At 39.4% G+C, this 26108-nt stretch overlaps 2 protein-coding genes across 4 annotated transcripts; both read left to right on the top strand.

The window, feature by feature from the left end:
• The first annotated feature begins 503 nt into the window (after window positions 1–503).
• On the top strand, window positions 504–17487 carry inavab (innate immunity activator b). Of its 2 annotated transcripts, none has more exons than XM_062399153.1 (10): window positions 504–717; window positions 6986–7106; window positions 9766–9899; window positions 11074–11196; window positions 11301–11532; window positions 11707–11760; window positions 12017–12326; window positions 12932–13087; window positions 13826–14528; window positions 15810–17487. In XM_062399153.1, the coding sequence occupies exons 2-10, from the start codon at window positions 7052–7054 to the stop codon at window positions 15900–15902; spliced, it is 1860 nt and encodes a 619-aa protein (XP_062255137.1). In that variant the 5' UTR covers window positions 504–717; window positions 6986–7051; the 3' UTR covers window positions 15903–17487. The 2 variants fall into 2 exon arrangements, with proteins under 2 accessions (XP_062255137.1, XP_062255147.1); XM_062399163.1 differs by lacking the exon at window positions 504–717 and adding an exon at window positions 5118–5192.
• Window positions 17488–18316: 829 nt separating this feature from the next.
• adipor1a (adiponectin receptor 1a) lies at window positions 18317–25791 on the top strand. 2 transcript variants are annotated; one of them, XM_062399142.1, is made up of 8 exons: window positions 18317–18403; window positions 20414–20629; window positions 20712–20825; window positions 21701–21872; window positions 22042–22228; window positions 23374–23561; window positions 23739–23932; window positions 24089–25791. In XM_062399142.1, exons 2-8 carry the CDS (start codon window positions 20483–20485, stop codon window positions 24215–24217), a joined length of 1131 nt encoding a protein of 376 aa, XP_062255126.1. In that variant the 5' UTR covers window positions 18317–18403; window positions 20414–20482; the 3' UTR covers window positions 24218–25791. The 2 variants fall into 2 exon arrangements, with proteins under 2 accessions (XP_062255126.1, XP_062255117.1); XM_062399133.1 differs by lacking the exon at window positions 18317–18403 and adding an exon at window positions 18418–18556.
• Window positions 25792–26108: the final 317 nt, after the last annotated feature.

Here is a 26108-nt window from a genome sequence, read left to right as displayed (position 1 = left end):
TTGGTGAAAATGCTGCAAAATAGAAGAAAACAGGTAAATAAACATACTCGCATCATGTGTGCGGCATTCACAAGCCCTCGGCAAACTCGTAACTTCTACAATACTAGTGGTAAAGATAACCTGAAAGCATTTTCAAGCGTTACAACGACCAGTTTGAATATAGTGTAACGTGGTTTTACTTGAGTGTTGTTTTCATATTGTAATAATGTTACACGTTAGCACATTTCCCAACTGAAGGAAAACAAAGAGGAGAAACATCGATGTAATTGCACAAACTTGAAACTTGAGGATTTTCTTAAAGCAACTAATGTATTCGTGTTTAATACTTTCACCGGGATGTATGTGTGGATATTTTACACATGTGGTGTGCCTTGATTACTGTTGTGAAGGTTTGGTGTTGTTAGGTGGTGCATATGTACGATGGTACGTGAACGCCACACTGCATTTCTGTACTTCACTGAGCTGAAGCAGAAGCAGCCTCTTCACTGAAACTCTCGTATTTCACTTTAAACCGTGATTTTAATGTGCGTGCTTCCTCTCAGTAACTCGCTTGGACCACATAGACACAACTCAGCGACTTAGTGTTTGTCTCCATCAGCTCTTCGGTCAAAGTAACAAGGAAACAAACTTCCAGCTGAAATCTGGGAAGAGCCAATGGGGCTCAGATTGTGTGGATGCAGATGAGGCACGATGCTAGTTAGCTGACTAGCTACCAAGGTAGGAGCAAAACGAAATGGCATCGAAGTTTGATTTGATTTGACAAACCTCGCATGTGCATGTGTGCAGAGGGGTCGTTAGTCAGTGCTGATGCACCCACTGTTGCTCTGGAATGGAGCTAGTGTAACCAGAGAGGGAAGAGCTCACCAGTTAAGCGACTTTTAAAGTTTGCTAAACTCCTGGAAGTTGAGGCCCAGCAGCTTCATGGAGTGGCTGGATGAGAGGGATGAGGACATTCCACAACATTCCTCCTTTATTTATTTAATCCCTTTTTCTTGTATCCCTGAGAAGTTTTACATTATGTATGTATTTAGTTCCCCTCTCAAGTTGATCAAGTTCTTTGTGTAATCTGTTTTTTTTAAATCTCATTTATTTGCCATAACTGCAGTATTCAGATATACATTTCATGTTATTGTTGCTAGGTAACATGCGTTATGCATTATACATTTCCCCAATGGGTTTGGCTAAAAACATGGAGACAAACCACTGAATAAGAAGATTCATTGCAATTATTCTATCTAGGGCTGGGCAATAAAACAGTATTAATAATCATCAAAATATAGTTTTCATCAATAGCAATAAAACAAAGGTTCACATATAGATATCAACATATTGCTCATGCATTGTGCAAGCACAGTGAGGAGGTATAACACATTAATAATCTACCTCAAATGTGACATTTTTTTTAATGTTTATCAAGTGTTTGTTATTCTCTTCCCATAAAGAAGAGTTCAAAACCACAACCTTCACTCAGTAGTCTTTCAACTTAAAAAAAACAATAATGTGACATTTAATGTGACATAATTTCAATATCATTTTTATATATATCACATATCTATCTGGGACATTGAGCTTTGAGTTTTTCCTTTGTATTTTCTGTTTAACTTTCAATAACCCCAGGCTTCACTGACCAGTAGAGAAGTGATGAGCGTGTAACATCCTCTTTCATTAGAAAATCACAGCACCATAAAGAAATATGTCTGAGAGGAACTGACAAATTAAGTTACAGTTTTTTTTTTTATAATAGTTAACCAGTCTTATGCTGTTGATACAAATTTAACAGGTGAAAATGAGACATATAGGAAACTTAATGACATTATTTTATCTTTAATCTCTATAATGGGTTTCTTAAGTGTATAATTAGTTTTATTAATTTCTCTCCACTGAGCTAAATCTACACATTCATATGGGAGCCCATTCAGCCTGAAACGTGCACAGCAGATCAACATTAATTTAATTTAAATTATTATTAAATAAGAATAAAATACCAAAAAATAGTAATAGTATTTATGGGGCTTTGAAGATTTCACAAATTGTAAGAAAACCTTAATAGCTTCAATGAAGAGATCAAACAGAACAACAGAAGGAACAATCAGATTTTTAAGGTCAAGGAGGGTCTTTGATTAAACATGTTTCTCTGTGTGATGGCGTTGATGTGTTGAAGCTTGTTCACTCTCAGCCACAGTCTTGGGCTTGGTTACAGTCTAGAATAACAACCTGACTTACATGGTGGTGCACAGTCCTCTAATTCAGCAATCCACAACAGACTCACCGCTTCTGCCTGCTTGCTCATTTGGGATACTAGCAGTATTCATTCCACATCATTATTATACTCGATTAGAGCCTTTAGGTGAAGCTTAAAGTCGTCCGCAGGCCGCGTGCGGTGGGAGGGAGCCCATTCAGCCTAGCAAGCTTTTTTGATTCTTCTGAAGTCCTGGATTTCCAGTGTGTTAGTTCCATTTTATAGCACTTTTTAATACCTTGATTTAAGCATCCTTACACCAAAATGACCCATTAGAACCTGGCAGAGGAAGCAAGTTGTCAAATCTGGTGTGATCCCCTGGCAGCTGATGGCTCCCCGTGCTGGCAGCCATAGTCTAGCTGTACACTTATAAAACGGCTCAGGAATATGTAAAGAATTTGTTATGCCAGCTGCTGTGTTGCCTACTCAAAGGCCTCTCTCTGTCTCTCAGGGACCGCAGGTTTGTATAAACTACCAGAGACATCCACCAACTGGCTGCTTCGACACCCGACGTGTGTTTGTGTTGTACATGGGGAGAAGTGGGATGTTTCTTAACTAGTCCTCACATCCGCCGTGACGTTTCTGATGTCCATTGATGATTTAAGATGTGTCTCAGAGAACTTCCTATTCCCAGCTCTCTTGAATTTCCCATGATGCTAATCATCTGCATGACTGCACTTCACTTATATTTGATTTTAGTTTAGTTTATTTTTTTAAGTGTTTGGTATGCAGCCTGTTTACACAAGGCGCTGCTGCTGCTGCTCTTCTATTGTATTAACCTTACAGGTGCTGGCTCAGACTTTACTTGCACCTCTGTTCAGTTTGCTGTGCATAAGGAATCGATAGCTAATATGAACGCAGTCTCTCAACGATAGATAAACATGGACGTTGCATCTTAACATCCTCCCACTACCCCAAAATATCCAGGATACGAACGCCCCATTTTGCTTATTTTGTAGCCAGATTCTGCACAGTATCAATCGGGAACATGTGCTCGACCAATTGTGAGTCAGTCTTAGCTGTGAATCATGGTGTTTCACCCTGTCTTTAAAGCAGAAAATTAGTAATTAAAACTAAACTTACGAGAAAGATCAACAAACATCAGTGGGATTAAACATACAACCTCTAAAAGGACAGAAGCCATCTTTGAGAAAAATGTATTCGTCATGTACTCTTAGTTTTTAGTTTGGTGCTTGTTCCATCCACTAAAATGGAGGACGTGGGGTTTATGAACTATATTTCAGCCAACCACCTGGTGGCGAAAGAGAAGCATTGGCTTCACTTTTGTGAATCTGTCAAGTTATCTATATTTATATACAGTCAATGGTCTCAACAGTCCTTAAATCCTTCCAGTCATAAATCACAGGTATTTTGCTGAAGGCTGCTAACAGATGCACAGACACTGATCTGTTGATATTCCTGTTCACTATTAATATCAACATGCCATTAGATATTTCTGGTTTCAGTCATTGCTTCAGCTTAATTTTAACCTAATATAGACATTATACAATAAATCAATGACTAGTATTGAAATCAATTATTTATTAGAGAGAAAATTGTGCATCACAAGCTCAGAGAGTTCAAGTTAACGTCTTCAAATACTTAGATTTGAATAGGAAACCTGATTTATTAAAGAATAACAATCAATTTATTATCAACATTGTTGCAGATTAATTCAATGTGGATGAACTAATCGATGAATCGCCTGAATGTTGCAGCTCATGCAACACATACATGCTTGATGTCTGTAAAATAAAGCTAAGCTGTGCTCACACTTTGAAGCTTTACTGCAGAAGTCACTGAACCAAACATCTTCTGCTTTTGTCCTGCTGCGTTCTTGGTGCCGTGTCGTCTGAGATCTGATTCTTGACAGTCTGGGAATTGCCGGGCCTTGTTTCTAGGGTGTCTGTGCACCAACATTCCTGGAAAGCCAAAATGAATATTGAAATTCAGAATGAATGCGAGACATGCAGCTACAGAGCAGGTGCTGCCTCTAGGTCTCTATAAATCATGACTCTCCCTCCACCATGTGTTTCCTTCTTTTTAGCGGAGGCGATAATGGCAGGCCAGTAAATGGTTTAGGCATTCTGGAAGTAGGTTATTCTAACAAAACGAATAATACGTTAAAAATGGCTTGACTGTGTGACAGCCAGGAGATGGCAGTAGCCGGGTGCTGACCGGTTATTTGATTCCTGAACAGGCAGAGCTGGACTGTCACAGTAGTTAGCTTTGATTTATAGTCGCCATTGTGAGAGAGCGAGTCATGCAAGACTGTGGGAGTCATTAACAGTCAGTTATCAAGTCAGTGGGTCGTCTGTTACCTGTGATTAAACCATTATGTCTCACTTTATATATTTATACATAAACGTTAGACTTTTTGTAAAGTCTCATAAAACCTGCACCTTGACATTTTGCAGGTTACATTGAATAAGACTATGTGACTGCTACAGTTTGTGGAGCAAGGACAGCAAATGAGCAAAATATTTGTGTCTAATTTATCTGTGAAGTACCCTCAGTAAATCAGTAAGTAGTTTGGTTTTTAAAATGTTCAAGAATGTTTAAAAATGTCCTAAAAAAGCTTGTCTGTGGCCTTAGATCTTTGTCATCCTACGTCTTTCTGTGGCAGTGCTTTTGTGATCAGGTTGCCACCACCCATCCACACTGATAACAGGGCAAAGAGACGCATAGTTTCTCAGTATTTTGGTCATTGTTGTTGACACAGTTTCAAACTCAGACGGGAGCGCTGAGTTATATGATACTGACTCAAATGCTCGGCCCTCTTCTCTGTGCGTGTGTGCGTGCATGTGTGAGAGGCCACTCCTCTTCAGCAGGCAGCTTGCTCTAAGTGGGCGAGTCTCAGACGAGTTTGAGCATTTTCATTCAAGTCGGGAATTGTAAAGGACGGCTCCTCTGGCTTCTTGAGTTTGACAGTTTTTCCTTCGTTTCTCTTAAAGTAAGTGGAATCTTTCATGTGTTCATGTCTGTATCGATTCGTCCTCTGCCTCAATTCACTTGGATTTTAACAGCTGTCAATTTTGTTAATGGTACTTTGTGAGATGATTCATGTGGAGATTTTCATGGATTTTGACAAACAATGTCAGTCGGGGTCTGACTGTGTTTTCTCTGGAACTTGACTTAAAGTAACAAGGCAGAACGTTTTCTCAGCAATGTTTTAGTCCAGTGCAGTTTCATAGCACCTTCAGAAAATGGGTAACTCCTTAACTCTTCTCGTTTGGCTTTTTTAAAAACCCATTCCCAGTCAATTATTAGCATAACATTAAGGTGAGATATAACATTTAGGTGATTGTGTTTGTAGATGTAATTTTCTACAAAAAATGGACCAACAGTTTCCACATAGATAAAATATGTCTCATAAAAAATGTGATCAGAAAGACGCTATTGGACAGTTTGGTGTAGCGGTATTAAATCTTCCCTTCCTTTAACACTCGGGTCCAGGCATGTGGCGGGGGGGGGGGGGGGCGACACGATTCTGCAGGTTTATTAGGGGATTTCATTGATTGGCTCACAATAAAGCAAAGACAGGAAACTAAAAATCGGGATAAAATTACTCACCTGACTCCAAAATAAACAGCATGTATTCATAATCTAATGATCTTTCTTGTAATTAATCATTAGAAAATACATTAAATGATTCCTTCCAAATTCTTAAATGTGGGGATTTCCTTTTCCCCATGTGTTCTATCGTTGAAATAATGCAGGATTTTGAACTGTTGGTCACAGCTCTCTCTTTAGTCTCATGCTTGCAGCATATCTCTATATTTTCAGCCACTTTATTGAAGGTCAGACCTTTGATCAGATGGATCCGGTAGCTCATGGTTTGCTTCATTTTCAACTGATACACTTTGAGTTGTACCATTTTTGTTGTTGTGATTGTGCTGTGCATTAAATGATTTGCCTTGATTTAGTAAACGCTGCAGTTAAACGTGGGAGGGAGTTAAGCCACCGGTCACAGTCTTGAGATGGGGAATGTGTCACGCTCATGTCATATTCAGTATTATACTGTTATATAACACTGGATGTCGCCCTGTAACTCGAACAACACGGTGGTAGAATCACCTCGTGTATGTCGCTGCTCGGGATTTATCCTTGTCCAGTTGTTTCACACAACAGTGACCGTGAGAAGCTTCCTGCCCCTAACTGAGGCGAACCTCCCTGTGTGCCAGAATGCAACCACTGCCACATTCCTGTATTCTCTTAGTTAATCATCTAACCAACACGCCTCAAAGTTTTTTTTTGACACCTGCTGTATACACTGCTCAAGTGTCCCGAGCCCCTTATCAGAAGTGATACTGCATATGACATCAGACAGTTATAAAACAAGTTGTCACAGGAAACACACCAGACTTGGCAGCCTGTATGTGTGTGTTCATGGCGAGGGAGACATGACTACACCTGACGGAGGTGTCACACATGCACGTCACACCTGAATCATGCAACAGGTCACAGGATCAAGTCATGGGCAGACTTTAGAAAGCTTCTGCTCATTCTGTTTGGATTCTTTACAGACTCATGACTCACCACTTGTTATCATATTTTAATATTCATGTGGTCTTTAAGTTTAATCCCACTGGGAGTGGACTCCCTGAGCCTTAAGACTCTACTGCTGTTATTTGATTCAGTGCTGGTTTGGCCTTTTGAAGTTTTGCCGACACGAGACAATATATTTCTATCAAAGTGAAATAACATTGTGTGAAATGTAAAAACATAAAACCTTGTGTTTTTCAGGACATGTTGAGCATCATCATAATATCTTACCTCTGAAGAACAGCTACAGGAAGTGGATCTACTGATATGGAAGTCAATGGAGAGATCAGTGACACCGACAGTGGCATCATTCTTCATTCAGGTAAAACACTTTAATGTATCACTGCCTATATGCCATAGAAATTGTTTTGTCTGAATGAAAGGCAGTTGTTATTGAATTGCTCTTAAATAATTAAAGTAAATACATCAAATTAATTTAAGTTGAGCCCCCGAAATTTCTAGTTTCTTATCAAAATGTTCTCATTCTACTGATTCTCGTTCAATACTTTCAATCATTTGTTTAACAATTTAGTGTTAGACCAGCAACCTTGAGTAAAAGCTGGAGGCGTTGGTCCAGGTGATGATGATGTCATCAGCAGCTGCTCTTCATATGACCTCAAACACCAGAGAAATGGGAAATCCCAAAATAAGGAAACGCATAGATGTGATCATGGTTGTGTTGTTTATGACTAAGAGTGACTAACCACAGGCTCTTGTGCATAGTTGGTATTATATGGTAAAAATAAAACAGTAAAATGTATCTCAAAGTGTCACAAATAATATGGATTTATTAAAGGACTATTTTAGGTGTCAGTTATCAGTCATATGACAGATCTGGTGTACAGGTACTATTATATCTACTATTTAAAATACTCTTCTATACTAAACTATTTCTACTATTTGAACATAAGAAGTAAACTCCTTAATGTTTCTCTATAAACTACGCAGTTTAATTACATCTTTGATTTGGAATTCACATGAAAATAAACAGCTAAATCTAGATCCTCACCGCAACATAAATATCCTTTTGACACATTTCACATCTTTTATTGGCTGTGCTGAGGTCGCGCCTGTGCTCCATCCAATATTTAGTCAAATTACATCCTTTCAGACTATAACTCAATCCGAGAAGATAACATGGAGTCGACAAGCTCCTTTATAATTCTGTTGACGGAGACGATCTCAGTTATGTCCTCAGTAAAATAATCTACATTGTTATATCAACTCTGTTCTCCACAATCACCAAATTCAGTTTGCTTCAGGTTGTAATTCCAGCAAGTTGAAAACAAGTGCGATTAATTTACGATGTGAAAGAAAACAAGTTGACATGTTAAAACTCTGGCAGGGACTAAACTGCATGTGGTCCTGTGTGAAGGGCTCCCTGGGAGTTATGCTAAATATGTGATACAAAGTGTTGGTTTGTTCTGATGTAAATACAAATATATTGTGAAAAGTTTTAGCACTTAATACAATATTACAACCAATTTTTAGTCGATTATAGAATAAATTATTGACAGGTTTTTCCAATAGAAAATAATAATTTTAAATTACAAACTTTCTGGGTATAATATAGTTTTTTTGTATATTCTTATACGTCACAGGCAATCTCATTATGTCATAAAATGCTCTCCCTACTTTATCCTCTCTGTCCCCTTTGGTGACATAATTAACAGGAAACTTTGGGTGTCTTGTTTTTGCTACGCCCAATAGTGTCTGCTCATTAGTTCTGGCCACCCTGACATTCTTTGCGCCTTAATTGAGCCACGTGATGTCTGCCCTATACAATGAGAAAGTGTCCATCCACAAAGAAAGGGGGATTGTCAGCATCGGAAGAGGAATTCTGCCCTCTATTGTTGTGCTGTCACACTTTGTTCCTGTCGCACCTCAGAGGTTTGTCAGTACCTGCAGGGATTCAGTTAATAATCTCTGAAGGTATGCGGTGCTCAGTGTATTTTTCCTGAAGCCACTCCCACAGTTCCGAGACTAATCTTAATGTCATTAGTCACCAGGGCTACAGACAGCAGCAGGCGAACACTCACACATTGTTTATGGTCACAAAGATCCTGACACTCAGGCTGCAGGTTCAGTGTCAGAAAGAATGAAAACTAAGAAATGCATGGGGTTCATGGTGCGAGCACGCATTCTTGAATATGAGGCACCAAAAACACATTAAGAAAAGAAAAGATTAAAATGAATTGCTTAAAACACACAGGGTGAATTACAAAAGACAAACTTAACAGCAACATCCATTTTAAGACATTGTCATAATTTTATAATGAACACATTTTTTGATCCAGAAGGAAATTGGACACTGGCAAACAAATTTGTTGTAGAAGCATGAGCTAAAATAAGACAAAAGTATGTACAAAACGTTTTCAAACCTAAAATAACTATAGTTTGTTTTGGTGCTTTTTTAAATGCTCACTAATTTTGTATTCATACTGATTTGTCAGTTTATATTAGAAATTCTCTTCAATATAATCTAATTTAGTTTAACAGCGACAAAAACATCAGCCTCTAAAAATGAATTCAATAAGTTATCCATCTGATATTGATCATTTGAAATTGATTATCACACGGTATCATATCAACATATGAACACATCAAGCTAGAAAACGTTTTCTATTTGGACTCTTGGAACTTATTACATTACATTACATATCATTTGGCTGACGCTTTTGTCCAAAGCGACTTACAATTATTTAACTCAACATTTATGAGGAGCCATTTAGGGTTTCAGTATCTTGCCAAGGACACTTCGGCATGCAGATGGGGAAGAGTGGGGTTTGTACCAGCAACCTTCTTGTTGGAGAACCACCACTTTACCCCCTACGCCACATCGCCCCCACTGCACACAACTTATGCTAGTAACTCTGTATATTATTACAATATTACAAAACAAAATCATGTTGCTTTTAATGATCTTTATTTCATCTACTCCATCTTTGTTGTGGTTTTGCTTCATGCTTTAACTTCTTCAGGCTCCGACAGCCCAACGACGCATACGAAGGATGTGACCACACACACACGGGCCATGAAGCTCAAACACCAGGCTCTCCAGGACCGACTGGAGCTGTGCATATTGGAGCTGAAGAAACTCTGCATCCGTGAAGCTGTAAGTAAGGGTGACAACAGGTCTGCAGAATAAGAACTAAATATGCTGCATAATGAAGAATTTACCAATCTTTATAGGGTTTAGTAGACCTAGTCAAAGTAAAACTCAAGCCAATTGCAACGTTGGGCTTACAACCTTATCGCCATATTGCAACCTCGACATGGCCTTGATGTCTCAGTGGTTATCTGCAGTCAGGAGCTCCTCTCAGAGAAAACAATTCTTTAATGTAACCTCAGACATTATTATTTTGTCTTGTACAACTAAGCAGGGTGCAAACTTCCTCTCCGTCCTCTCAGAAACCTTGTGTAGTCAAATAAGATCATGCAGTGTGGCTGCAGCTTTTGAAGATGTAATCTGCTGGTTCAGTCAGTCTAACCAATTTAAATGTTCCCACACCGGCCTGGATTTGAATTAAGCACGAGACCTAAGTCACATGTCATTTATTTTCAGTCGCTTCTCACTGTCTCTCTCTTTCTTTGAATCCCTGCACTGTGAACTATGAAGTCAAGGCTCATGAAGTACTTTTAAATCTGGACACATACTCAGGCTTTGGGAGTACTGCCTCTGTACATAGTGGCTCCAGGGTAAAATCCCAGGACAGATCATTCTTTCCTGTTGACACTGGGCTGGGCACTCCTGTTGGGACACGCTCAGGTGAACTAATGGCAGACATGATGCGTCTCCCTTCCCTCAGTGACAAAAGAACAAGTAATCCCACTGGCCGGTTGCGCATTTTTGTCTGTGTAGGAGTGACTCAAAGTAACAGTTTTTAATGACTGCTCTTTAATCAAATGTGCAGCGGTGCTTTGTCATGCTCCTGAGTTTGGTTTGGACACGGATACGTGTTGCAGTGTGAACGTGAGACTGAAAGAATGTGTTGTGAAAGGATATATCACAGCATTGTGCAAGAGATTCCCTGATCTTATATGCCTCAACTTGTAAGGTTAGCAAAGAAACTTCTATATCATCTTGAAACCGCCACAGTTTCGGTTGCAAAAAAATGCAAAAGTGCATATCTTTAAACAAACAAATAAATTGAAAGGATTTATTAATGTTGTTTTATTTTGGGGATTTTTCTGATCAAGCCTTAATCTGTGTTAATTAAATATATTTATTCATGTTTAAAAAAAGATTTGTGCACAGTTTGATTTGTAAGATTGTCTGTGTTGTTCAGGAGTTGACCGGACGGCTGTCAGATGATTACCCTCTTCTGCCTGGAGAGAAACGTCCAAAGATTCGCAGACGCATCGGAGCTACTTTTAAATTGGATGCTCAAAGCATCCCTCGGGGAACAGAGGTACAATTAGAATTTAGAAACCACAGAGTAATCTGATTTTCAAACTATAAGTAAAGGTGAAGAGTCACACTGTTGTCTATCCTCCTGTCACAACCGCTTTCCAGAAGTCTGAGCTGATTTTGGTGGATGCTGAGTTGGCACTTCAGATGAAAATATACGAGGCGGCGCGAAAGCTGTTCGACGAGGATCACCATAGTAAGGCTGTTAAAAAGAGCCGTTCACAGCAGTGCAAGAGAGAGGAGAAGAAACTTAAACAGCTCCAAGACACGTCCTTTCAGCTGCGGCTGAAGCACGGCCGGTCATCGCCACTCCCTGCTTTCAATATTACACAACAAGGTGAGAGACGCCCGGCCAGACCTGAATGTAGATTGTGGTAAAATTCCTATTGTCTGTGCTGAATTTGTTTTCACTTTATAAAATATCTGAACGTAACAGCCCTTAACTTAATGAAATTGGTCATTTTATACTCTCAAATGAATTAAAGTTTTATTTTCTTTGTTTGTTTTAAAGATTTGGGTGCATCCGATGACAGCTCCCTTTCTGATTCTGTGGTGCAAGATGAAGGTAAGATTTTCCCTGACTCAGTTTCTATTCGTGCAACATCAGATCAGTGTTTTACTGACATTTTAAAGCTGGACAGTGTTTTCTCACATGACGAGTTGACCATGAAACATGTGGCAACGTGAGCAGAGTCCAGCAAATGTGGATCTTTACCCCCTCAGTGCTCAGTGTAGGTTCAGACAAGCCTCTTGGAGATGCATAGATAGCAACACTTAGAAACGACACCATACAACGTGTGATTATGATTTTTTTTTTCAAGAAGTGACAAGCCAGTCATCACAGCCGTCTTCAGGATTCCCCTATCCAGCAGAGCCGGATCCTCCCCAGCCTCCCACCGTACCCTCACAGTCCTGTGTGGACGGCCCCTGCGCGTCTCCATCTTTGGATCAACAATCCCAGCTGCTGCTGACACCAAATCAGTCTCCCCACCCAAGCTTCGACTCTTCGATGAGTTTCAACTCGAGCCCAGTGTACGACGCTCCTCCCATCCAACACACCCCGTGGACGGAGTCCAGCCTGGACCAGCCCTACCAGAAGAGCAGGAAATCTCGCTCCTCCATCAAGACCAGGTAACACTGGCCATTTGTCATGACTATTTTCCTGTTAGTCAGGTTTTTACCACTAAAGAAGCAAAGTGTAACCTATGGGACTTTACAATACTTTGTCTTTGTGAAAAGCATATCATGGTGCTGCCAGTAATACGACAATGTAGACCTCAATCTTGCTAAATGTGCAACACTGCCACCTGCTTTTGCACAGGTGCTACAACAGCCAGTGTTTAGAGCACAGAACTATAAATCTTAATCATTTATAATGACACCTTCAAAAGGAATTGTAAATCAGTCTTTAGTCCAGTAGTCTATTACAGTAATACAAATTCTTAACTGGCACAGTAGATATTCTTCAGTGTAATATATCAGTGTTGTGCACATATGTGTACATAAACTAATGAGATTAGAATGCAACATGTCATAGACAATTCAAAAATATATTTTGGAATGATGTTACAATCTTTTTTATATTTATTTTAAAATGTTGTCACTTGAATTTCCACCATTGATAGCTGTCATAAAAAAAAAAAACAATGTCTTGGTATTTTTTCAATTTGATATATGAAAACCCAATATGAGAATAAATATATAATATATTTTTCTGCATCGTTTTGTGTGTTCAGTAGTCCAGCCAAGTCTGAGCTGCTGCCACCGCTGGAGGCTTGTTTAGCACATTCAGCTCTGCCGCTTCAACTCTCCCATCTGAAGCTGAGTCGCGCCCAGTCCAGCAGCGTGCCCTCCACACCAGAGATGCGTGTGCACAGACAACTCTCCCTCAGGTATCTGCACATGCACATCACATCCCAGTTCATGTAACTATGTGCAAATTGATCATATACAGTATATCACTGCAGGACTATTCCATTACATTATACTTTATTTTGAAAACCCAATTGGAGGCAAATTAAATTAGTTTGAATAATTGGTCAATGGAAAAAATATGGGTGTTGAAAAGACATTTTAAACTGTAAAATTACGGTGTGAACCATAAACTCCATTTTCCTCATAAAACAGAGGCCTGTTACTTTGAACACAGAGGTAACTGGCCTTTAATACTTAAATACTTTTTACAGTTTCTACAATACTTATTGTGCAGTTGTCGATTTGCTGCCACCAGACATCCCCTCTCTTTGCAATCTTTATGTATATTCATGAGTTAATTTGCGAATACACTGAAGACTCTCTACTTGGCAGCACAAAACCTCTCTCTCTCTCTATCTCTCTCTCTCTCTCTCAAACACACACACACACACACACTGTCATCATCATGCTAACTCATGGACAGATGGAGCCTTGTGGATATTCATTGTACGTGCATAACCAATTGTAACTTCATCAACACTGTTTTAGGAACCATGAATGAAATAGTCCGCTGGACTGAAATGAGTTGTCTGCACTTATAAAGAGTTCCATTTTAAACAGTGAGATGTACATTGAGTATTTAGACGTTGTGCAGTTTATTTTCTGGGTTGCCTTATTGATATAATTGCTATATAAAATTGTTTTGTTTTACACAGGTTGTCCAATGAACCTTCATTTGAAAAGGACCGTGGTCGCACCAGAGGACCAAGAAGGCGACTGACAGATTATGCAGTAACTGTTCCAGAGACTCCTCTCTCCGCAGTGACTTACGGAAGCCATGCTAGCTCTGAGGATAGCAACTCCGAACACTCGTTTACATCTTACAATAGCTCCCCGCATCAGGAGGTGCCCTGTGATTTGCCCAAACACTATCAATCTGCATTCCCATGCTCCAGTGGGGTCGGCAGCTTTGGACCTCAATCTTTCTCACGCACTGCCTTTTACAATAATTCCAGGCACCAGCCCAGCCCTATTATTCATAAAAGCTATTACAACGAAATGGTTTACTCGCCTGATACAGACATGGCACGGAGCTATTACGCCCCACAGACTTCCTCCCCTTCCAACAGATATGAGGTTTGGTATAACGACTCACCCCCTCAGCCCCAACAGAGACAACAGAGGCCTTTACCTCCTGATATCAGACTCTCCCCATCCCCAGCTAGATGGGACCACCCGCATTACAGCCCCAGTGGTGTCCCACGACAAGTTGTGAATGAGCAGCTCAATTCGTGGCACCGGCGCAGTACACTGAAATCCCCCAGGTCCCGTTCTCTCGACCGCCAGGGAGCAGTTAGAGTGAAACACCTGCAGGTGCAGGAGTCGCCATGCTACCAAAGTCAAAGGTACCACGAACAGGTAGGCACGTCAAACTCATCTGTATTTATGTTTCACAGTCTGTCAGCAAAGATATCTAATGACTTATTAACCTTAAATACAGACAAAATGAGGGTTCAGCAATTGTAATAAGTAATTGTCTTATTAAATTCAATACTTGAGTGCAGGAAATTATTTTTTACGTATCCACAAACTAGAATAATTAAATTAGTCTGATCACATGTTAACCTGCTGCATAGATTTACGTTTTAGTGAACTGAATATAGTAAAGGAGTTTTTCTTTCATCTGAGGGTGATATTATACAATGCATCCACAGGTCACTAAAGCCTTAGTTCATTGTCTCTCTCAAGCTATCTGAATTCAACAAGCTCAAGCATAGAGTAGCAACCAAGGTCATAGCACCCACCCGACGCATGTAGAATAGGCTGTGATAAGCTGAGCCCGCAGTTACACTAACCATGTCTGTGTCTTAATGACTCAAGGTCAATTAGAAACACAAGTCTCCTCGAAGTGGGACACTTGGTTTAAGTAAAACATGGTTTGAAGTTGAGTTATTGGAAGCAGTAGAATATATGGATATAATGCCTGCACGGATAATGAAGAATAACATTATTCGTAAATGTACTAAGCTTGATGGTATCGCAGGATTAAATACCAGAAAGAGATCTGTACTTAAAGTGTGAACTCTGCTCTCCTCGATGCATCAGGCTTCAATAAATGCTTCTGCATCACATGTCATCTGAAAGCTCTCCTGAAAACTATTTTATCACAGAGAAGACCAACTCACAGATTTCAATCACAAACATTACATGGGAATTATAAGTTGTTTAGAAATGAATAAGTTAGTAATTTAGGTTTCTTGATCTGTTAGATTGTTTTTTGCTATTTTTAGTAGATGTGGGGACATTGATTTTAAATATAGGGAAGAAGAAAAAATGACCACAGCTTTTCTTTATATTTAAAGTTTATATTTATCACACAGAAAACCACTTCCTCTGCAGTGTGATCATCTGACATAAAATTGACAAAGGCAGTGCTTTACATGTTTGGGATATGAACAACTTCCTTCTGTCGCCGTCAGTTTTTTAAGACAAGTTTGTCTCCAAAACCTCGTAGTGAAAATCCTTGAAGCAGCAGAAATTTCATTTTGTTTCTTTCTTTGAAAGAGATAAAAAAATACCATAACTTAATATGACCATCTATGTAAGCCTCAGATACAGTCCCTACATTAGATTGTTTGTTAATTGAGTTTGATTGCCTGATTTTTATGTGAGTATTCCTTTTACTGTTCTGACTTTTAGGTGATCCAAAGACGGGCTCCCCAAAGAGGTGCAGATGGCAGTCAAGGCCACTGGGTTGTGGATGATGGATCTCACTTCATAAGTCAAGTTTAAACTTGGCCGCTAAAGTGAACATGTTCACTTAAAGGCTGCAAATAGATAATTTCCCACTAAACCAAAGCACAGTACAGAGAGAATCCACTTGGATTACCTGTCCATGCCCATAAAGAATTATTTTTGTACATGAAACCTGACATCATCCCTTTTACATGCCAGCCTGGATTTTGGGCACGGCCTCCAAAGTCAATAAAAGCACCACTCTGATACACTCCTCCGATTTGCAGCACAACTGTAAGGTGGGTGTTGTTTTTATCCACTCTCTTTACATTGTTGTGAAATAACAGTTGAAAGAAATTAAGTATTTAACTCTAAATGGTTGTTATTTGTTTTTAATTGAAAGTGGATAAATGTTCTTATTACTGAGGGATGCTTAAATTTTTGTGTGAAAGTCCAGAGTCAAGCCTGACACAGCAAAGCAGCTGAATAATTAACAGAAGTCAGTGTTTTTGTATTTATCAAATACAGGGTTTTAATCAAATGTAAAACAGACAATGAAATAAAATTATATTTTGCAGCTGGTAACAGCACAAACTCTAACACAGAAATAGACACTAAATCTGCTCATTGTAGTTAGATCAAGAGAAATGTCAATTAACTTTAGCCCATAGTTTAGGTTAATCTCAGATTAAATATAATTTCTTTCAAAATATAAAATGTGAAGAGGTCAGGTAAACTGCTCTTTACTTAACTTGATTAACACACTGCCAAGTGTAGGTTGAGCTTTTTGCAGTTAGTTTGGGAATAAATTGCTCCTTTTGTCTTATGAAGGAAATAAATCCATTGAACAATCATTTAAATGAGCAGTTTATCCCCTTTTAGTAAGTACATGTTGTTTGAAATGTTACCTTGATTTAGTCACTATGTTAATGAACTTGAGCTGCTTAAATTGATTTCTTTGTGAGTCTCTTTTTAAAACTTGCACATGTCTGTGGCTGTGCCGGTTAACTTGAATTTCCAACTGATTTAATCAATTAGTTGAAACTAGATATTAATCCACTCACCTGAGATAGAAAGTAGCAAGTTAAGACAAAAGCAATGTCTTGATGCTTGGCAGCTAATAATGTGTCAAATATGAATTTTTATGTCCTGAGCATTTACTGTATATTTTTCAGTGTCTTATACATAATTTAAGACTGCAGCTCACTTTACACTAACATTTTTTTGTAGCACCAAAGTTAACTCCAGGGTGAACAGTGCCACTATGTTTCTATTTCCTCTTTACCAAGTTCTTTTGAGACTTTGAGATTATTAAAATACATTCAACTCCAGCTAAACACTGACTGGTCTCGCTTGATGATCTATTTATGTGTTTATTTATTGTGATTTGCACCATTGGACTCATGGACAGTCAGACTTGAAATTTCACCAGAATTTGTAAAATTTAGCAGCAGATAACACTGTCAAGTTATATATGAAAACAATTAATCACAATCATGTTACTGTGTGTGCTGTGTGCCTCTTTTTTATACTGTCTTTTTACTTAATTTATCAGTTAACAGTAGTTCAAGTGGATTTAAGAATGTGTAATGTTGCTGTGAAAATAAATTTCCTGTGGAAGAAAATAAAGAGTTATCTTGTTCATAGTTTTATTTACTCTCATCATGGGCTGCTGTTGGGCTGTGTGATCTGTGTGATACTGGACATTTAGCCATCTAAAAGTAGTAAAACGAATGAGAGCAAAGTCCAATTTAGCTCCTTCAGTTTCAGGTTCCTGGTGTTGGACATGGACATGTTCTGGACCTTTTGAATGGCCATTTAATTGAAGAAGTAGTCTTGCCGAAGCTTTTAACAGGGAAGAGCGAGGTTGAGACACTTACCAAGCAAACCCCATGCAGACTGTTTTTCTCTACTTTGTTGATCCCGGTGCACCAACATCTAGTCCATTTTGTGACTTTCACTGAATTATATCCCAAGTTACCCACTGCATCAAAACGGTACCGTGCGACATTTCCAGACATCATCACCAGAGTTAAAAATATTGAATAAATACATCTAATAGTCTCAATTATTAGGGCCTGAGACAAACAGTCGGAGACAGTGAGGCCCTGTTTTGATTTTTTTTTTTCAGGCAAATGAACGGGCTTTTTGAGCATGTGCTCGGCCCGTTATTATTTTTATAATAATTATTATTAACCAAATTTAGCAGAAAATTAGAAAGTGGTGACAATGTACGTTTTCTGGCGTAATTTAAATTCCAATTGACATGATATTAGTCGCTATCATCAAAAATTAATATATTACGTTTAATTTCAAAAGCATTCCCTTTCGACAATGTTGTTGGAAAAGCTTTTCAAATGCATTCAATTTCCGTTAAAAAAGCGCAATTTTAAAGAAAACAAAGACATTGAATGTGTTTTTCAGGCTTTGACGACTGCTTTTATTCTGAAAAGAAGTGGGGGATTAGGTTTGCGGAAGAGCTCTCGACTTCCGGAAAGGATTGTCTTTCGCATGTAGATAAATAATTCACCTTCCTGGTCTGAACGCCACCTTGTCAGGTAACTCCTTTCCTCTCGTAACGATAGCAGCAGATGTCGGAACAGCGGGTTTTAAAACATCAGCGATTAGTTGTCCTCGTGGAGGAAATCAATCCGCGTCGGTTCAGGTGAATTCACAGAAGATCGTCGCGGCTGCTCGGCGCTAGCTAAGAGGTAACGTTAGCAGCGCTCCGTGGACAGCTGACTCATAGACGTATTGTTTGTGTTGTTTGCTGTTTGCGTCGTGTAAATCCCGCTCCTTGCTGTGAAGTCGGAGCTACACTGCGGATTTAGATGTGTGTTGCGGGTGTTTACGTTTATTTTCGCCGTGTTCCACGCGACGCTGCGGATCGACTTATCCGTGAGGCAGGTTTTGTTTGTGTTGCCAGCCTCGGCTCCGGGTCGTGTGTCTGCTTTGTGCCAGGACTGTCTGCACGCGACGCTGCTAACTTCCATCGAGACGATGCGCTTCAAGGAGTGCAGCCGCTTCGTGCTTCTTTTGTAGTGAGCGTGAGCTAACGAGATTCACCAGCCATTTTACATCAGGACCGAGGTTAATGAGCACCGTCCACATATCAAGGGTTTAGAGCCTTTAACTAATGGCTCTGTTGCGGGTTAATAAATCACTGAGCGAGGCTTTTCAGAGTCACATCAGCTCTAAACGAGCTACTCTTAGCTGGCCCGGTGGTGAAAGATCCCCCCTGCAGGACACGTCCGTATTTTAGCAAAAAAAAAAAAATCATGTTGGACAAACATCCAATGTCCGGGGGACCCCTCGCCATTAAGTCAATGGCTGCATGACATCTGGACCCAAATAGATTTATAGATTGATTAATTGATAGATAGTGATCCTCAAGGAAATGCATCATGTGCCATACAGCTTAAACCGCACAGACAAACACCTATACGACGAAAATGACATAATCCACCACTATTAGGAAACCCTAACCTAATCACAGACCAATTCATGATACCATAGTAAAGTGCTGTATTATCTCACACTGAGGGTTAATACTACCAGGGACAAATCATGTATGAATCCACTTTGTTTTCAAAGGACGGCACCATATACTGTCTGCCCGATGGTATCAGCTTGAACACACAGTATGGTGGATGTTATTTCTCTACCAATACCCTCCTTTTCCCCACCTAGACTTATTTAGTAAACCTTTGTTAATATGTTAATTGCTTAATATGGTTAAATATTGCAAACTACTTGCTACAAATTGACAAATGCATTACCCTATATTAATGGTTTAACAACATTTGTTGCAGCTTATAAGAAAGGGAGAAACATGGTACCATGTAAGAGTAACAATATACTATAACAGTGTTATACAGGGCGAGGACTCCAGCATACAAAGTTGTTGTTATTAATCTGGTCTGAAAAGTGTTAATAAACAATGTATTAACAGTAATAAAGCCAATAATTACAGGTTATTAGGTCTGTAAATAACATCAGATGGAGATAATGGTCCCAGGAAGTGCTATGTAATTTAATGGCTGTTGTTATCTGTCAGTGAAAAAGTAGTGATCTTCTGGACTCAGGTTAAGCAGCTCTCAATACAGTATGTTCCCACTAACTAAATATAACATTTAGAGAGAGTTTAGTGTTAATAGAGTAGAGTTAAGTTTTTATTGTAAATTTGTTACTAAAAATTCAATCATGGTGCTAGAATGGCAATCAGTAGAGTGTATTACTCCGCTCAGGTTCTGCCTCTCCCTTTATAATAGACAAATTAACGAAAGTGGTCTGAAAGTCCAGTATAGTTTACATCAATAATAATACATAGCAAATTATTACATATAATGGAGGCTTTGCTCGTGAACTGGCACAGAACACAACAATAGCATGATCTGCACATAGATTTATTTTGTTTGTTTATTGCAGCAGTTTGTTTATTTAGTGCTTTGTTGGTTTTTTCCTGTTTCATATCTGTATTGGCGATTTTGTGAAGTGCAGAGTTTATCGAGAGAAACTGTATACTGATGTCAAATTAATCAGTGAATTTGACTTTGCATCTTGCTCAGGAGGAAATTGAAGTGTACCGTCTGAAGCCGAATACATAGATTGTGAGTGGATCATCAGGCAGTATCCTTATGTCCGCCCGAAACGGGTCTGCAAGTGATGCAGACTGCCGGATCTCTGAGGACTGCCATGTCCCAGATGTGGAGCTGATGGAGCTGGGGCCACTGCTGGAGGAAGGAGGGGGGCGACATGCAGCATCTAAAGGCGCCCACCCAGAGGTACGTAAAAGGCAGCTGAAGAGCACACCCAGAAACTTTTCTGCTCAGTAGCTTCAACTTTCTCTTGTGCTCTCTTTTGAAGGGAGCCGCGATGCTTGCTGATGAGGAAGAGGAGGATGATGAGGTGGGAGAGGTCATGACCCTACCTCTCCAGGCTCACCATGCCATGGAGAAGATGGAAGAGTTTGTACACAAGGTATCAATGACTATTAAACAGAATACATGTTGAATTTGTATCAGTATTGATTTTTATTACAGCACCAGTCCAGGTTTTACTTTCCCACCATGATAGTCAAAGGTTTATACAGACACTGGGACCTGGGATTGAGGTTGGTGTGAAAAGGTCAACACACTGTTTCCAACCTGGACTTAGGAGAAATTCAATACTTACAATTCTGAGCTGTAATGTAAAAACAACAGTAGGTTTTCTATAATAACTTGGTTTTCTACTTTGTTATAAACCTACTGCGTTGAGATATTGATAGTTAAGAAAAGATATCCTATGACGTTACACAACTATGCCCACAGTCTTAGGTTGAAGCAGCATAAATATTGCAGCAGCCATTTTGAACGAGCAGAAACTCAACCCTCTGCTCAGTTCGTAGGTTAACAGGTGTGCAGCTCTGTGGTTTAGCGGCGAGGTTAATGGATGTTCAGTTGCAGACTTAGATGAACAGCAACAATCAGGGATTAACAATGAGTGCTTTGTGCAGTTTCAGTGAGTCATATGTGAGTTTAGCATGATATTATATTCCACATCAGAAACAGGATATATCAGAAGGGCATATACCTCGACCAAGGCCCAAGTGTCCTCTAATGAAACCCCATTTATATTCTCTAGATCCAGATTTTTTTCTTGGAACTGCACTAAATTGCAACACTTTCTCCAAGATGAAAATATAACCTCCTTTGCAGAGATAATAAATGTTTAAAACTGCCCGTAGCACAATCTATATCTTTTCCACTTTAACCTTTGTAACAATTCTCAGGGGTTAACTTTTCTAACTTTCTAAATTCACATTGATTTTGAATTTGCATGGCTGTTAGTAAAAAGCTGTGGTTGCTTTTCAGGTTTGGGAGGGGCGCTGGAGAGTCATCCCTTTTCATGTACTGCCAGAGTGGCTGAAGGACAACGATTACCTCTTGCATGGACACCGGCCCCCGATGCCCTCCTTCCGAGCCTGTTTTGGAAGTATCTTCAGAATTCACACTGAGACGGGAAACATCTGGACTCACCTGTTAGGTGAGAATAACAAGCTGCACCCAGGGTCCATAGCTTTACTACATTACTTTTGAGCTTTTTTTATGTAGTTTACAACTAGACATGTTGGTTTGATCTAATTTATATCTGTAAAAGTCTTGGACTCTTCACTTGTTGACCGTCAGTGAAACTGATCTGTTTTCTCCCTCAGGGCTGATTTTATTCATTTGTCTGGGCACGTTAACCATGCTGCGGCCCAACGTGTATTTTATGGCCCCGCTGCAAGAGAAAGTGGTGTTTGGGATGTTCTTCTTGGGAGCTGTGCTCTGCCTCAGTTTCTCCTGGCTGTTTCATACCGTATACTGCCACTCTGAGAAAGTGTCTCGCACCTTCTCCAAGTAAGTAAACTGTCAAACTATCTCAAAGGAAGAATTTGTAATTGTCAAACTCTTATCTTATTTAACACCCACTGCTCTTGAAGTGAAGCAATGTTATTGTTCACTATTGAACCTGCAGTTCAGTGTCATTCAAAAGATGTCATAAAAAAACAATCCCTGCCCTCAGACACGACCCCAGCGCATAACACCTGGACCTTCTTTTCTAATAATGTTGTAACAACCCACCACAAGGCTGTCCTTCTGTTGCAAAGATTTCAGGAAGCAAATATATAATTATGTCATAACAAAGAATTCCTAAGTTTAGGGAAATTAGAGACGACTGACTAAAGGTTTTATCTTTCTGCATTTTAGTCTGAATTAGATTGTCTTTTTAGCCCACCTCAGCATGACTGACCAACTGCATTTGCTTTTAACGGTGAGTTTACCAAGTTACAATAGCAGGCATCATTTAGTAACCTGTGGTTGGTCTGGCTGTGTGTCACTCTTCCAGTCAGTGTGAGTGAGAGAGGAGATCAAAATAACTGTATTGAGGTGATTTTGGTAAGTTGGTACTTCCCAAATATATCTTGTTGTAGACCCTTCAAATTAATCACCAGAAAAGTGAAAAATGTTCAGTCTGACTTTCAATTTCTTTAGAAAGTGTTTGTAGCTCCAATGTGTAACTGATGAAGTCGTAAAAAAAGACACAAAAAACTTTAGATGGAAAAAGGGGGGAGAAAACAGGCGTCTCTCCGTCTCTCCTGTCTCTATGTTAAATGTACTTGAGCTGGAAACTCAACCCCGAGCTGGTCCTGAGTCTGACGGCGCTTTACACTGCAGCTCTGCTATTTATGTTCAAGCATGAGTGAAGTGATTTGAACTGATCTGGGGTTGAAGCTGCAACTTGTTTACTCAGTATCATCGAGTTAATTTGGGCTGAATAATCATATATGATTGAACAAACTAAAACCTTAAATACTTAGAATAACTGTATGTCTTTTGGCAATTCATCCTACATGAACATAAAAGTGTAGATGTATAAAATATAGATAGACTTAGGTATTAGCATAAATACAAACATAAGAAAACTTTTGCTTTATTTGCATCCAGCAGATGATCCAGTCAAACACTGAGCAGCTGTTTTTCTTCTCTCCCCTTTTCTTCAGGCTTGACTACTCAGGCATCGCCCTCCTGATCATGGGCTCCTTCGTGCCCTGGCTGTACTACTCGTTCTACTGTTCCCCTCAGCCTCGCCTTATCTACCTCACCATTGTATGTGTCCTCGGCATTGCTGCCATCGTAGTTGCCCAGTGGGACCGCTTCTCTACACCTCGTCACAGACCTACGAGAGCAGGTGCTCACCACTATAGGATAATAACCACTTTTTCAAGAAGTTGTTTCCTCTTTCCTTTTCTGCAGCTGTTTGCTTGAATTTGTGTTTTATGGTTCCACCACACATCTGTCACAGGGGTTTGTTACCCGAGCAGTAAGATTAATGACACCAATAAACTCATGTCCATGCTTCTTTTAGGTGTGTTCATGGGTCTGGGACTAAGCGGCATTGTACCCACCATGCACTTCACCATCGAGGAGGGCTTTGTTAAGGCCACCACAGTCGGCCAGATGGGTTGGTTCTACTTGATGGGTGCCATGTACATCACCGGTGCTGGTCTGTATGCAGCTAGGATCCCTGAGCGCTACTTCCCTGGCAAGTGTGACATTTGGGTAGGTATTTGATATGTTATATTATTATGTGATACTGTTTAGATTCAGATGATATGTTACACAAATACCTCAGGATATTGTTTTGTTTTGTGTAGGAAGCTCATCGTAAATAATCGTACTATTGTATGTGTATTTCTTTCTCTCTCCGCCCCCTAGTTTCACTCTCATCAGATTTTTCATGTTCTGGTCGTGGCAGCTGCATTCATTCATTTCTATGGAGTTTCCAATCTGCAGGAGTTTCGCTACGGACTTGAGGGAGGATGCACAGATGACTCTCTACTCTGAGAGCCCTAGCTGTGAATTACTCCTACTTTTCTTTATAGCCCCACAGACAACACACATACACAAACACAAACACGCACACACTTAAAATGCTGCTGGAATTGATTATAGTCACCTGTTGCTCCTTGTACTTCTGATTTGCTAACATCCTGTTTGGGTTATTAGTTGTCTTTCTGGTTTGGCTCCTTTCTGCTGCAATAAAGTAGCATTAACCGGCCAATAAGATATAGTGGGAACCCCCCACAGACACTACTTTTTCAATAATTATCAAATTTAAAGTCTGCATTTTCAATCAGGACTTTAACCAAAAACACATTACTGTAACTTTTTGGTCAGTTCTTAGAAACCCTCTAGTAGCCCAACTTCTCCATAGTCTGTTACCATTGTGCAAGGGGTATAAGAGAGTATTACTTTTGCTGTAGCATAGAGCACCAACTATAAACTATTCCCTTTTTGTCCCTTTCATTTTACGTGCAGGTTAGAGCCAGGCAAGTGTATATTGTAGAGCAGGACCATTTAGGTGCTTCAGGGCTTACACACACACACTTGTTTTAGGAGGATGCAAGTATGCACACATAGTGTGTCACCAGATACCTGTGCTGACGTTAACTGTACAGCTTTCCATTAAAACCTGTGGGACCACCACAAACCCACCCATAGCCCACTCTACGATAAAACAAAATGTACCCGAAAACCCAGTCACTACCCTAAAATCTCATTGAAACAAATAAAAAAACATCATGAAAGGAGTACATATAGATCAAATCCCATATATGAGAAGTCTGAGTTACACATGGGTTAAAGTTAGTCTGATTTGGACCAAAATTATTCATTGGCTGATTAGTTTCCTTGACTTTTATACAGAAATGCATAAAAAGAAGTTTTGCATTTGTTGTTATTTTAATTGACAAAAGTCCCAAACAAATAAAACATGCAAAAGTGAATGAAAACATGACAAACTGTAATTTTTCAGTCAAACTCGTTTCTGGAGTAAAAGTTCATGGGCTTCGCAAAATGTACAGATCTGGATCGGTCTTTATTTTATTTGTTTTCTGTCCTCTTTTTTTCGGGGTTAGGTATTTTTCTTCTAGATTTCAGATGCAATGAGAGGTGTAAATATCAAATGCACCTGGGTGTATACCATGAAATTCGGAACTTTAAATCACTATATGGGGTTTAAAATGTGTTATGTATGATTGATATAAACTTTTAGTATTCCTGTGCCTTAGGCCAACGGAAATGTTTTTAAATGAAATGGCCTATCTTAACTGTCAAGGGAGCTTCAAGGATTTCCAGATGTTGACTTTTCATGTTTTCCTTGCCATAAATATACAATCAAATCATCGACGTACAACTCCATTGATAGGTTGTATCAACTGCTGTTTAAGACTCCTTTTTCTAGATCAACTTACTCAAGCTTTATTACAAAGACTAAAACAACATGTATTCTTGACTTTGTGTTTTGTCCTGTGTAGAAAGTGATAAATCATACATTTCACTGAAATGTAAACATAAATATTTATTAATGGTAATCTTGGAAAATTATTGTAATAAATTTTTTTCCACATGTACAAACATTGTGTCCGGTTGTCTGTGATTTGTATACAAAGGTTCCTTTGAAACAAGCAGCTGATGAGTTTTTTACTCTCAGCCATGTGCGCTTATTTATTTTTAGAAACATAAGACCTTTTGAATTTAAAATGTCACTAACAGCCAGCAACTGAAGACAACAGGATTCGTCAACTGATGCTCATAACTTCTCCATAACTACAAATATAATTAGCATGTTGTCTTTAAAACAGTTTAATGACCTCTACAGAGTTATGTCTGAAGCATAAGAATCTTATAAACAACAGCTCCTCTTCATGTCCCTGTCATGCAGCATTTGCAGCCG

Source organism: Platichthys flesus, chromosome 2 (assembly GCF_949316205.1).
Source record: "Platichthys flesus chromosome 2, fPlaFle2.1, whole genome shotgun sequence".
Lineage (NCBI taxonomy): Eukaryota > Metazoa > Chordata > Actinopteri > Pleuronectiformes > Pleuronectidae > Platichthys > Platichthys flesus.
This window is presented reverse-complemented; position numbering and strand designations above follow the sequence as displayed.